We start from the raw sequence: 13569 nt of genomic DNA, 5'->3' as shown, positions 1-13569 counted from the left end.
GGGGCTGCCCTAGAGAAGAACCCAAGATAAAATTTCAGAATTGTGCTTTGGTAGGTCCGTTGCCCTGGAGAACAGGTCTTTGCTATGGAGAAGACTAGGTGGATTTCATAATGGTATACTGCTCATCTCATTTTATAGGCAAGAAAACTGAGGCTCCCATAGAGGTTAAGTGAATTGAACAAGAACACTTTTATAGTTCATAGCCTTAAAACAGAGAACTTTGTGGCTCTGAAGAAACGTTGCCTCTACTAGGTCCAAACCAGTACTTACTGAAATTCTTCATCTCCAATAGTACTTACATCATCAGTTGTGTAGACTGAACATTAGGTACCAGGGCCCTCCCTGTGGACACCTCACCTCTGACAACTGACAAAGACTCTTTGACCCAACTCCAGTCAGACTCCTGAACTCTCTTCCAACTTAGGTCTTGGCTTTTGGATTTCCTGGTCTGTTTTGCATCATTCAATTTTATCAAGAATGCAGTTAAGTCCATTTAGCTAGAATCCTCCACTCTCCACATCTGATTACTCTGGGTTTCTGACAAAGTTCCTTAACAGGTGCTATGAGTAATTTTTTCTCTAACACAACTGCAGAGCTGGGGCACTGTCTCAGAAAAACAGCAAATTGTTCTGATTTGTGCCTCCTGGTTTGCTTTAAAGGAAGTTTCTGCAAAGGCAAATGGCAGGTGACTTTGTGTGGGAAATATTTGGAAGAAAGGAAGTTTTGGCAATCACGTATGTGGGGATGGTAGTGACATCCACTATGTGTGTGTAAGTGGGGGATGCGATTTCTTTACTTCCATCTCAGCATATTCTTTCCTCTACTTAGTCCCTTTCACCTGAACTCCAGCTCTTTGTGATAGACAATGGAGCAGATCCCTCTGTGCAACATACCTGCCTTACACTGTAAACTTCAAATATTCAGATTTATGTAGTACCCTTTATACACTAGCTATTATAGCACCATTCAGAATTAACTGCTGAACAAATAACTTTTGCACCCTGCTTGTATCTGTTGGCCAGCTTCTACAGGGAGAGACTGCATTTTTGGAATTAGTCCTGGCAGCTAATTACTAGGATGCTTTACAGTAGTGCTCTCAAAGTGTGGTCCCCGTACCAACCAGGAGGAACAGCATCACCTTGGGAAACTGGTAGAAAAGCATATTATCAGGATCCATCCCAGACCTACTGCCTCAGAAACTGTGGAAGTGGAGCCCATAGTGTATGTTTAGATAGGGCTTTCAGGGACTATCCACTCAAGTTGGAGGATCACTGCTTTAGTTTATGAAGGCAATTAAATAGCACTGAGTATTTATTTAGTCAGGATACACAAAGGTTCAGAAAAGTTCTTCAGGTCCACTAAGGCACTGCTCTACTTAAAGTGTGGTTTGGAGACAGGCAGCATCAGCATCCCTGGGAGCTTGTTAGAAATGCAGAATCTCAGGCCTGCTGCCCCAGATCAACTGAATCAGAATCTACATTTTGATAGAAATTCCCAGGGAATTCAGAAGTGCAGTCAAACTTGAGAAGCAATACTGATCTTCACACTAAGGCTAGTTTTGTTTGAAGAGATTAGGCTTAGAGAACTAGGTAGACAGAGGAATCTTCTTTGGTGGATTCAATTTTGAGCCTAATTACTGATTTCTTTTAGAACCCTATAAAAAGAAAATTTGAAAAGTATTGGGTGGGGATGCACACTGTCCTAAATGATCAGAATCCTCAGTCAGCAAACTTTTACAACATTTCAGTTTCAAAGGGCTTTACAATTATCACTTTTTCTGGTTCTCCTGATCTCTGGCAATTCTGACAACACTCTTCCCTTTGAAGTGCTTGCAGATCTACTTATGTGGGCAAGATTTCCCAGGGAAACACTGTAGTCATGTAAATTAAGTGAAAGAGAAGAATTATCAACTCTCCCGCCTAAATTGCTGGAGTATCCCTTTTTCTGGCATGCTGTGCTGTGGAGAGTGGTGAAGAGAACCTTGATACCTGAGGCCACAGCCTCCTAGAGCTTTAAACACCAAAAGCATTTCCCTGGGCAGGAACTGAAGACTTCCTTTGTAAGCAAGGTGCCCTCAAGCATGAAGATGAGTTTCTAAGCACAAAGAAACTACCTTGATGAGTTGGAATGCAAAGTGCCCAGCCCCACTGACAGCTAGGGCTTGCCTAAGAACTTTCTGCAGGAGGAAGGGCTGCTTGCTCAGCTGTAGGATGAATCTAATCACCTGTAATGACTCGGATGGAGTCATTAAAAGACCAACAAATTGCCAATCGAAGTATTAATAATGTAGATTGAGCACCCATTATTGCCTGATGGATCAAAGAAAAAAATGCTTATGTGTGTATTTACTCAACAGGCAAAAATCACTTTGAAAGAGCTGGTACATGAGGAAATAACAGTTATTTTCAAAGCAAATAGTAATAATGATAACACAAGGCTACAGTTACACAGTACCTTCACATACTTTATCTCATTATATCCTTACCTTAAGTGGGTGAAGGAGATGCCATGACACCCAGTGCAAATGAGGAACCTGCTTCTCAGGAAGGTGAGGTAAATTGCCCAAAGTCACATACTTAGGCAAACTGAGACCCAAGTTTTGCTGTTTTGATTCCAAATCCAATGTTCTATTCACAACAGCTAAGTTTAAGCCTTGCTACTGAATGTGTGGTCTGCTGACCATTAGCATCAGCATTTCTTGAGGACTTGTCACAAATGCAGACTGGCAGTTCCCACCCCAAACCCACTGAATCAGAATGGGTATTTTAACAAGATGCCCAAGGGATGTGCGTGCATGTTAAAAAGTCTAAGTGCAATCAGATAGACTTCTGTCAGTGCGAGCACTTGCCTAGATATTATACCACAAGAAGAATAAAAACAAAAGCCAACAACTCAGATCTCATAAAATTTAGGTTTTAAATATCATAGAATATTTTGAGCACTTATATTGATAGCTCTGTAGCAGAGATGTGTTTTTTCTTCAGAGAGTTGAAATTGACAAAGTCAAGGTATTAGTGACAGTGGGAGAGCTTCCCAAATATGCAAAAGAATACTCACCTTCAAAATAGAAAAATTAATAGTTCTAGTTTTTCTATTTAAATTCAGAGATATGCTAACTTTGTGCCAGTATCAATTTTTTAAGTTCCCCTCTTAGAACAATACTTTTTATTATCCTGGGCTCAGTCTTAAGAAGAGCAGGGCTAAGTAACATCAGAATGCTGATCACTTTGACATTGACTGGTATGGCTGGAAAGACACCTGCTCTTGATTTTAAAAAAATTAGTTGTCAATGGACCTTTATTTTATCTATTTATATGTGGTGCTGAGAATTGAACCCAGTGCCTCACACATGCTAGGCAAGTGCTCTACCACCGAGCTACAACCCCAACCCCACTTTTCCTTGCTTTTAAAGTGTGTTTCATGTTTACATTTCAGTTATGGGTGTGGCCCAATGTTTTGAGATTTTGCTTCAAGCAAATAAATGTTTCTGTAGTGTGGACAGCAGACTTCCAGCATGCTTGTGGGAACTGCAGAGTGGTGCACATTGTAACATGGGAATGAACTACTCAGTGGGGACTAAGGTCAAGCTTATGCCTCCCCAAACTGTACTTTGACCAGAATATGGAAGGATGTCAGGTGTTTCGTTTTTAAAGAATTTCTCCTCATATAAAGTAAATGCTGGCAGGGAAGCAGAAGGGATGTTTATCAACAAGTTTGAAACCAAGATTTGTCAAGGATGAAAAATGAAGATAGATCTGAAGAAATCATGTGTTCATGCTACCAGGCAAAAAATTTATTTGACCCAAAAAATCAATAGGGAAGGAGAACACATTTCCCATCCTCTAGGCCATCAACCAGCAACAATTTATTAAGCACCTGCTGCACACTCCACATTATGCTAGGCTCTAGGAGAGATCTGGCAGTGTCAGACATTGTTCCTATCCTTGAAGAATTTGTGATCTTGCTCAAGAGAAACTATAGCATGACAGTATAGCAAATTATATATATTGGTCTACAGTTAAGCATTAAAGAATGTGGACACAAGTGCAAGCCAGGTAGATTTAGGAAAGAGAAGACATGAATCTGAGAAAGCCTCATAAGTAATAAGCATGTGATTTGGACCTTAAATGGAGGGGGGTCCATTTCTAGGGAGAACACCAACAGTGTGTGTGTGAGTATGGGGACTATGAGATGCGGGCATGCAGACTTCTTTATTCCTAAAGAGTGGACATGCCTCTCAATGTGGAGGTTTGGCATCTAAAACCACCATCTAGGATGTGTTTGGAATAAATTTTACCAGCATCCAGTTGTTTCTCAAAAATGACTAAACAGTTATGCTTATAAACTTCATGGAGATGGGATCATGGACATCTAGTTCAGGATGGATATCCTTTTGGAACTGGGCCCTAAATTCCTAAAGGTATAACTCTGGCCAGATTTGAACCCTTAAGACAGATGTTCTTAGGGTCCCACCCATATCCTCTCAGTTCACACTCACTTCTACGTGCCAAGGTTACTTACTGCAAGCACTTGTAGTGCTCTTCCTGAATCTGAAAAAAAAAAATCAGTCACAGGGACTAATTCAGCATATGGAAATGCCAGTAATTTATTGCCATCACAGGCAGCCACATAGACTGGAGTTGAGAAATAACCAGCTTCATCACCCACAAGTTGGGATTTCTTAGACACATGTTCTACAGTGTTTTCCAGAGTCCCACTGAGAACGAGCCCTAGATGCCCACAGTGGACACTTGCTTGATATTTCTTTCCTGTTTGACTAATTGCCACTCCCTATTGTAGTTCCCCACTTTTTTATCAGCATTTTCTGATATTACCTCCCAAGATAACTGCTTTACACTCAAAAAAATCATCTTGACTGCACTTGGTGCTCACGAAAAGTGGAAGTCCTAACAATGGGTTTCTTCTAAAATACTGGAAACAATATTCTCAAGAGAATTGCTTAGAGACCAAGATAAAAAATAGCTTCTCTATTCCCTTATCACCTCCTTTTGTTAAAAAAATGAATTCTGAAGTTGAAGGCATGACATGTTATGACATATTATGCAGGCTTCCCATATGAAATAACAACTGATGTTGATTTCCTTTTTTTCCCCTGTCTTTTAAAGGTTAGAGATTACTCACCTCCCCTGCTGGTCATTAAATCAGTCTGGCAAGATTCCTCAGTAGTTCTGTGGCCTTCTGGGTATGTGGTAGAGACACAGGTGGTGCTGCAGACAGGCCTGCTTGCTGTGATGTGCTACCAAGCAGGTGACTTCAAAGTCTGCTTTAAGCCTATCTCAAGTATCACTTAGGTCTCATACTGGGCCCCAAAGTCAGGTACCAGATGGCACATCCCACAATTCAAAGTTGATCAGCTCACCAGTATCTCACAGTGCCCTAGCTCCTGTGCCAAGGGATGCTGCAACCTCTCAGGAAGAAAACAAATAAATCCTGTTAGCTTACTTCTCCTTTTCTTATTTATCATAAGGTGTTGCCAGTTAATGCTGAACTGTTCTTTGAGATTTGTAGGTCTGGTGAATCCTAAGAGGTTTAGAGTTTATGTCCACTTAAAAAATAATCATCCTTTCCTAACTCTAGAATGACATCTATAGAGAGACTATGAGTCATTAAAAAAACTGGGCTTCCTGTTGTGGCTTTATACTGAAATTTCAGTTTAGATGAATAACCAGTGTTTGTCCCAAAAGCTTACCTGCATGGGGAAAGTAAAAGATTGATCCTCAAATCTAAATGAGATAAGTGAGGTGGGCATTTGAGATACTTAGTCACACAAATGAAAAGTACTTAAATGTCAGGCAACACTAGAATGTACTTAGGTTATTTGGACATACTTCCTATGAAATGAAAAGAGACTGAAAAGTGACCTCAATCTCATCTTAATTTTCCCCTAAGTGCAAAAATAAAGTGTAAAAAGCAATTGACTGGCTGGGCAAATGCACAATTGCTGCCCTTTCAGGTCTGGGCTCAATCTTTTTAAAAAGAGTATCTGCCACTTGAATAACTCACAGAAGAGACTGGACTGCCCAAGGCATCATAGCACCTGTCATCAGACAAAGCACCCTCAGATACTAAGAACAGATTCCTGCATCAATGTCTGCAGAAATGACCTTTAAGGTGCCTTCAAAACCCAAGGTTCTTTGATAACATGTTCCTTGGATGCAAGCTCTTCTTTTGTCCTTTTACACTCAGAAAAGCAAAGCAGCTGGATTGGCAACAAAGTATTGCCTTCTTCCCCCTTGACAGGTCACCATTCACAGTAGAGTCTTCTAAATTCTTAGAAGAATCCTGGCTTAAGTGGGCAACCGCTACAGATTGAGTGTTTAGGTGTGCTAATAATGGGCACTCTGCTAACTGACAAGTCTTAAAGGCCAGTGTCAATTCAGCAGCTTTGCCATCCAGGTAGTTAGACTGCATTCAGTTTCTTGGGTTCTTCTATAGCCAGCAGGATTTAAACCATAAGGACAAGAGTTACAGAGGGAGCAAGATTACTGCATCTTGGGGAAGATTACATTGGAAAATCTGGTGTCTGCCTAATTGGCCAAGGCAGCATCATCTCAGAGGTTGTAATATTTGTCCCCAAAGTTCTATAAGATTTTAGATGGTTATTTCTCTTTGGCATTTTTTTATTTTACATAATCGGCATAGCTGAAAAAATCCTAATAAAAACAAACACAAAAGAAGGATTTTTCCACCTTGGCACTACTGATATTTGGGACCAGATCATTCTTTGTTCTGGGGGCTGTGCTGTGCACTACAGCATATTCAGCAGCATCTCTAACCTCTTCCCACTAGATGCCAGTAGTACAGTCTGCCTTATTACCACCATTGTGACAACCAAAAATCATCTTCAGGCATTGCAAAGTGACCCCACCCCAGCTGAGAACTACTGCCTTCCAGGTTAATTTATCAGTACTAAAATCCTGAAATGGCTCCAGCAATGAAATTTTGGAAAATGGCATAAGAAGTTTGTATGCAAAGAACCAGATAGTAAAATATTTTAGGCTCTGTGAGTCACCTACAGACCCTCTTGCATAGCCTTCTTCTTTTTTTGTTTTTAAACAATATTTTAAAAATGTAAAAACGTTTAAGCTCAAACTAGGTTTGAATTTGCTGAACTTAGTTTTTTGTTTTTTTTTTGTACTGGGAATTGAACCCAGGGGCTCTTTACCACTGAGTCCCATTCCCAGCCCTTTGCATTTTTTTATTTTGAGACAGGGTCTCCCTAAATTGCTAAGGTACTGAACTTAGCTTGTAAAGGAAGAAATGATGAATCCCATAATGATTGAAAGTGTTGAGACAATATTTGGAAAAACTGGGATCTTGATCTAGCTACCAGGTCTTTGTGAACCTTGAGCTAGCAGTTATGCTGCCCTACTTGGAAAGCCTGAATTAAATAACTCCAGGTTAAATTCTATTAACCTTGTTTGCAATTTAATTCTATTTAATGTATTTAAACATAAAGGAGTTAAATAAAACAGACTTGATATTTGAACAAAATGAGATTCCTTAATAAGATTCCCTTGGTTTGGGAGTAAACATCCTATGAGGTTCCTCCGAAGAAGACCATTGTACAAAGGAAATGCTCCTACCCAGTTTTAAAACCAAAATATGTTTTGATATGACTATAGAGGTTATTATTAAGGAATGGAAAATGGTGTCTTGGAAAAAGAAGCCTAGATGCTGCCCAAAAAATTGTAAAAATAAAAACGTCACTTTGAAAATATATTTTAAAGAAGTTTCTAGAGAATTTTATTTAATCTTCACATATATGTCTAAGTAAACTAGGGAAGGTCCATTAAACAAATATTATTGACTGGTTACTATGTGCCAGGGACTTTGTCATACACTACACTTGAATCCACCTGGACCCTGCCAATGAAAAACACTCCTACAGGAAACAGCTATGTTCAATCATCCAGTGATTTTTTTCCCAGTAACTATTCTATCTTTCTGTCTTGTATATAGCTAATTACAAATATCTAATGCTTTGCTTTGGGCATCTGGAATTTCTTTTTTAAAAATATGTTTTGTTGTAGATGGACACAATACCTTTATTTATTTATTTTTATCTGGTGCTGAGGATCAAACCCAGTGCCTCATATTTGCTAGGCAAGTGCTCTACCACTGAGCCACAACTACAGTGGCATCTGGAATTTCTATGTGTAGAATTTCATCGATATTAGACAAAATCAGCCAAGAAAATGTCCTTATCATCCAATGATCACTGTTAGAACCACAGTGTGGGATGGGATATAAGACTTTGGTCAAATATATTTCACTTGGGTAGCAAAATGTACATTTTAAATCATTCAAGTAGTTTACCATATGGAAGGCAGAAAATTATCATGAAAAAAGCAATAGGCTTGTGTCCCTGTCCTGGTTCTGTCCTTGTGTTTTTTCCATGGATAAGTCAGTTAACTACTAGGGAACACTTTTCTCATCTATAAAATGAGATGATGACACTTTTTCCAGTATATTACATTTAAATATACCTATCAAGTAATATAAAGGTGATAATATTATCATAAGGAATTAGCTATACCAATTCTTCACTCTCTATATATGATTATGGAATAAATCAAATATTGTCTTGGTTATAGCCAAGATCAATTATGAATGCTATCTTTTTGTACTTCATTTCAGGTAATTGTGAAAAAAAAATCCATGAAGCTTTTGAGGTCCTACTCTGAAATTTGCTATGAGATGAAAACTGCAGATTTTCTGTTAAAAACATAATGAGCTAAATTAAATTTTCTAGTGAAATGAAGACTTTGACGATCAACACTTAATTAAAATGGTTCAGAAATTAATAGTTCAGCCCTTATGGGCACCATCAGGTTTCATCCACGTTTGCCCAAAATTATATATTTGCTCTGAACCCTTCAGAGGAAACCATTGCTAGGGAGAGTGACTCCCTCACAGTGTGAGATCAAATTCTAGATTGCAAAATCAGAGTATGATAATTGTGTCGTTGAACAAATTTGAGAACACACCTTTGAACCAGATCATTAGAATTTTCAAAACTAGATTTTTTTCTGATATTCTCAATTACATTTTTAAAAGGTCAACCTGTTTTTTCATTTTCTGTCATTACTTCCCCTTAGTCTATTTAAGTCATCAAGTAGCTGCACTAATATCCCAAGAAGGATCTCCTTTGATTCCACCCCAAAACATTATAAGGAGAAGAACATTATACTTGAAATATCCTACACAGCCCTACAAGTTACTTCCTCCAGTTTGGTAGTCCTGAGAAAGCTCCCAAGCCCTGCTTATGTTTTGACCATTTCATTTTATTTCAAATGTGATGCCACAAAACAGTCAGAAACTGCTGGGTTTTGTGTAGTGTTAACTGTTGATGCTATCCTTGATGCCAGCAACAAAGTTTCAGAATAACACTAGTAATGCAGTAGCAATGACTCTTTCACTCCTAACACTTTTTGTAAAGGACAAGTCACCATGTCTCCAAATGGAAAGAAAAGAGAAAAAAATAAGTGCTTACTCCCACACTTTACATTACCATGACTACTGAAGGTCCATTTTCCTATCCCCTTGCTCTATACCTACCAAAAATAGGGGTTGGATGTAGAAAGAAAAATGCATATTTTGAAGGCAGTTCCCTAGGGTTCATAAGTATGCATTTTTATAAGCTGTATGATCTTGTTTGACCACAGAGCCATCAGCTAGAATTGAGTTCTGATTGCTATTTGCCTTGGTTTTGATTTTAGCCAGACATCTAGAACATAAAAAACCCACCTCATTTCTTATAACGGTCCACAGACTTGACCACTGTCTTTTAAAGTTGCCCTTTATACATGGAGGCAAAGCCAGCTTCGCTCTCTCTAGTTTCAACCTTCTCTTATAATAAGCCTTTCTGTCCTAAACTTATCAAAATGAAATAGGGAGAAAGAATCCAGTTGAAAAAGATTTGATGTGCCTGTTGATGTCTCATTAACCTTGAGAATGAATGTAACTGGTGACTGCCTGTCACAGTGACGTGATGGTTTGTTAGGGGGGAAAAAAGCCAATAGAAACATCCCCTTAGGGAAAAAATGCAAAGAGAAACATCACTTAGTAGACCATCTATCAAAAAATGGGGCATTTCCAACTGTCAGAACTGGCTAAATTACAGTTTCCTCAGGCTTCTGATGAATCTACTACATATTTCTTGGGAGAGCATTTGGAGCAGTATTTATCTGTGTGTCAAAATATGTTCACAGAAGTACTGAAAAAACCCACTTTGATATTGAAAGTATCATCATGAGAAAAGCAAACATCTCAGATTAATGTTAATAAGGTTCTGCATTAAGTGAGTATGTGTGATGATTTGTGTGCCATTAAAAATATCAGGAACCGCTCAATGTGGAAGGTCCTAATTCCATGGAGTCCCCAGCCAGATTCTCCTCTCTACTAATTGCTGACTGATAATGTGTTAACAAATAGAGGAAGGAAATGATAGAGGAAAATTAGCTTTTCTCTTAGGGATAAACAGTTACCTGGAGAAGAAAAGAGGAAGATAGTGTCCCCTAGGTTCACTAGCAGTCTCTCCTTGGGATAAGTGGACTAAAATTCTAACTGTCTTCTAGTCCCAGATCTGGACCACAGACTCACACGAAACCAGCATCTTCCATCACAGCTGGGACTGGTTCCTATCTGCCCTCCCCAGAGGAGAACCTGAAGTAAACAAACCTCACAATCCCCAGGGATTCAGATGGAATATTCTCACCTGTTTTGACTTTTCTCTCTCAAGGTTTCTATTTTTCCATATATAGTGCTACTCCTCTGTTTTTCTTTGGAACTTCTTGAAAGTTACCACTATTAACCTTACTTTTCACATTAGATTCCCACCTCAGGCTGAAGGCACAACGGATTTCTGTGTCACCCTCTAACCAGCTGCTCAGTTTCCTGAGTTCTTTTCAGAGCCACATAACCTGGCTTCTACCCTCAGCCTTCTGGCTGTGCCCCTCACTCCGACCCGACGCTCAAATGCACCCAAATACAAGTAGATCATTGTTTCTCTCTTTTCCCAAGGAAGTTTTTGCATTTCAGAGGAGAGGAGCTATTGTGAAAAATGAAATAACTGCGAATTACAAATATAATTTCCTACCCTCAGATATAGATATGGCTACCTTGCTTCAGGAGGAGAGGGCAGCAGGGCAGCTCCCGTCCTCACCAAGGACCGCACTTTTTTTCTGGGTGGGAGGCATTTTCTCACCATCCCGCTTCAAATTTCTCTGCCCCTCCCAATCCCCCTCCAGCAGCCTTTCCCAAAACACTTCAGGGACTAGAGGGAAGGAGAAAAAAGAAAAAAGAAAGAAACTGAGGATAGGGGAGAGGTGTCTCTAAATCCCATCCCACCCCCCGCCATCAAACAGACTATTTTGTTGTCAAGTAGGAAGACTTTTTTGAATGTCTTCTCGTTCGTTCAGCTGTTCCTTGGCCCAGTTACCCCAAAGCCTCCCTGCCCCCCAAGCCCGCTGCGACCAAAACAAGCGCACCGACCACAGCACCTTGGCTGCCGCCGCCGCCCCAACTGTTGCAGCAGCTGTGGGGTGGCCGCTGAGGCAGTGCGGGTAGGGCCGGGCCCGGACCTAGACGCTACCTATCGGGTACGCTGGTAGGCTCCAAGAGGCCGCCCTGGGGCACGCAGTGCAGGGGAGCCCCTGCACCAACCACCTGGGATAGGAGAGGCGGCGCTCTCAGCTGGGACCCCGCGCAGAGCCAGCCTTGCCGCGCCAGTGGCGCCAGTGGAGGCTGCCTGCACCAGTCCCCCTCTCACCTTTAAGATCAGGTCCGTGTGATGCTGGTCCAGCATGTTCGCTTTCTGGAAGGAGGTGACGATGACCCGGCCGTAGCGCCCAGGGGTCTGCAGGTCCGAGTAGAGCCGGTGCTTGGAGCGGTTGACCGGGAAGAGGCTGTTGACGAGGTTGCGCTCGATCTTGGCTAGGCTGTGTTGGGGCGCCAGCAGGTGCTCCACGCTTTCTTCGACCTGGTAGCGGCTGAAGCTGGCGCCGAGCAGGATGGAGATGAGCACCGGCGCCGAGGCGAAGAAGACCGGGTGACTGGCAATGAAGTGGCCGAGCCGGGAGAAACACGTCCTCAAGCCCCTGTGCAGAACCTGCCGCAGCATCCTAGAGCAGAGCGGGCGCGGGAGGAGGGCGAGGCGCACGCTCGGCGCGGGCTCGGGCGGCGGCGGCGGCGGCGGCGGCGGTGGTGGTGGCGCCCTCGGCGGCGGCGACGGCGGCGGCGGCGGCGGAGGCAAGACCCTGAGCTCTCCTGGAGCCGCGGCACCACCATCGGGGAGTCCCGCGCCGCGCCTCTGGAGGGTCCCCTCGGGCTGGAGACACGCCCTCCTGCCCGCGGCCGCGCCCGCCCGGAGAGCCCCCCAGCCTGGAGGCCTCCGAGCCGCCCCCACCCCGCCCTATCCTGTGCGCCCTCCCCAACCCCCGCCGCCTTCCCGCCCGGGGGGCTCCGGGCGGCGCAACCGCGTCTCTTTTCAGCGCGGGCGGGGCACAGGGTAGCCCCAGCGGCGCGTCATGACCCCACTCACCCGACCCCCGAAGCCAACGACGGGGTGGCGCGGGGAGCGGCGGCGGCGCTATCGCCAGGAGACTCTGCGCGCCAGCCTAGGAACACGAGGACAGAGAATTCCAGGCTACACCCAGTCCCCTCCCCTCCCTGAGCTCCCCTCCCCCGGCCCGGCCCGCCACGCTTACCCTCCCCTCCCTTGCCCTCCTCCAGGGAGACCCGGAGATAAATAAAGAAATGGCCCGGATTTTCCAAACAAAAAGTAAAGAGTTCTCCCTTTGCGGGGGACGGGGGTGGGGTGGTGCGTCGGGCAGACCCGCTTGGAGCCAAGTCTCCCCGGAGGCAGAAGGGAGCAAGCTGAAGACTGCGTGCGCCCTGGCTCTCGCCTGGCTCAGGTGGTGGCGCGCACTGGCTGGTGTTGAGAGGGGGTGGGGAGCAAAGACGCTCAAGCGTGGAAATCACGCCTCCTCTCAAGTAAGAGCCAAGCAAGAAACCCCAACACTGCAGCTTAGGCGAGACCAGAGGGTCCGGGTGTGCATCTGGAGCACGTCCACCCCAAATGCCCACATGTGTCCGTGAAGAATCTTTTTCCTGCGCCCTAATTTAGGGTCGCTCCAGAGTGGGCAGTTCTACTTGCAAGCGGCCCCCAACCCCCCACCACCACACCTTCCCACCCAGTTCCCCAGTAATAAAAGTGCTGAATGACAGTCGGTCGGTTGAACCGTCTGTCGCCAGGGTTCCTGGGCTCTGGGCTCTCCGCCCTGCCGCCGCCGCCGCCTCCTCCTCCTCCTCCTCCTCCTCCTCCTCCTCTTCCTCCTCCTCCCTCTGTCGTCACTGGCAGGTCTGGGGGACCTGGAGTGGTGGGGCTGGCGCGGGCGCCCCTGCGGGTATAGAGTGTTTGAGAAATGCTGGTCTGGTCAGGGAGTGTGTAGCAATGAGCCCCTTTTCTGCCTCACCCCGCCCTCTCCTCCTCCACACGGGAGGGTTTGCGTGTGTGGAGGAAAGCCTCATGTCAGACCTGGAGAG

General features: G+C 43.7%; 1 protein-coding gene across 1 annotated transcript in view; it reads right to left on the bottom strand.

The window, feature by feature from the left end:
* Ptchd1 (patched domain containing 1) overlaps positions 1-12408 on the bottom strand; it is a 55415-nt gene extending 43007 nt beyond the window's left edge. Inside the window, exon 1 of the mRNA XM_047537823.1 lies at positions 11795-12408. Within this exon, the coding sequence (XP_047393779.1) occupies positions 11795-12145 (351 nt within the window). The 5' untranslated portion in view covers positions 12146-12408. The remainder of the gene's footprint in view (positions 1-11794) is intronic.
* Between the last annotated feature and the right edge of the window lie 1161 nt (positions 12409-13569).

Source organism: Sciurus carolinensis, unplaced genomic scaffold (genome assembly GCF_902686445.1).
Source record: "Sciurus carolinensis unplaced genomic scaffold, mSciCar1.2, whole genome shotgun sequence".
NCBI classification, from domain to species: Eukaryota; Metazoa; Chordata; class Mammalia; order Rodentia; family Sciuridae; genus Sciurus; species Sciurus carolinensis.
The sequence above is the reverse complement of the archived record's forward strand: the minus strand, read 5'-3'. Positions and strand labels throughout refer to the sequence as shown.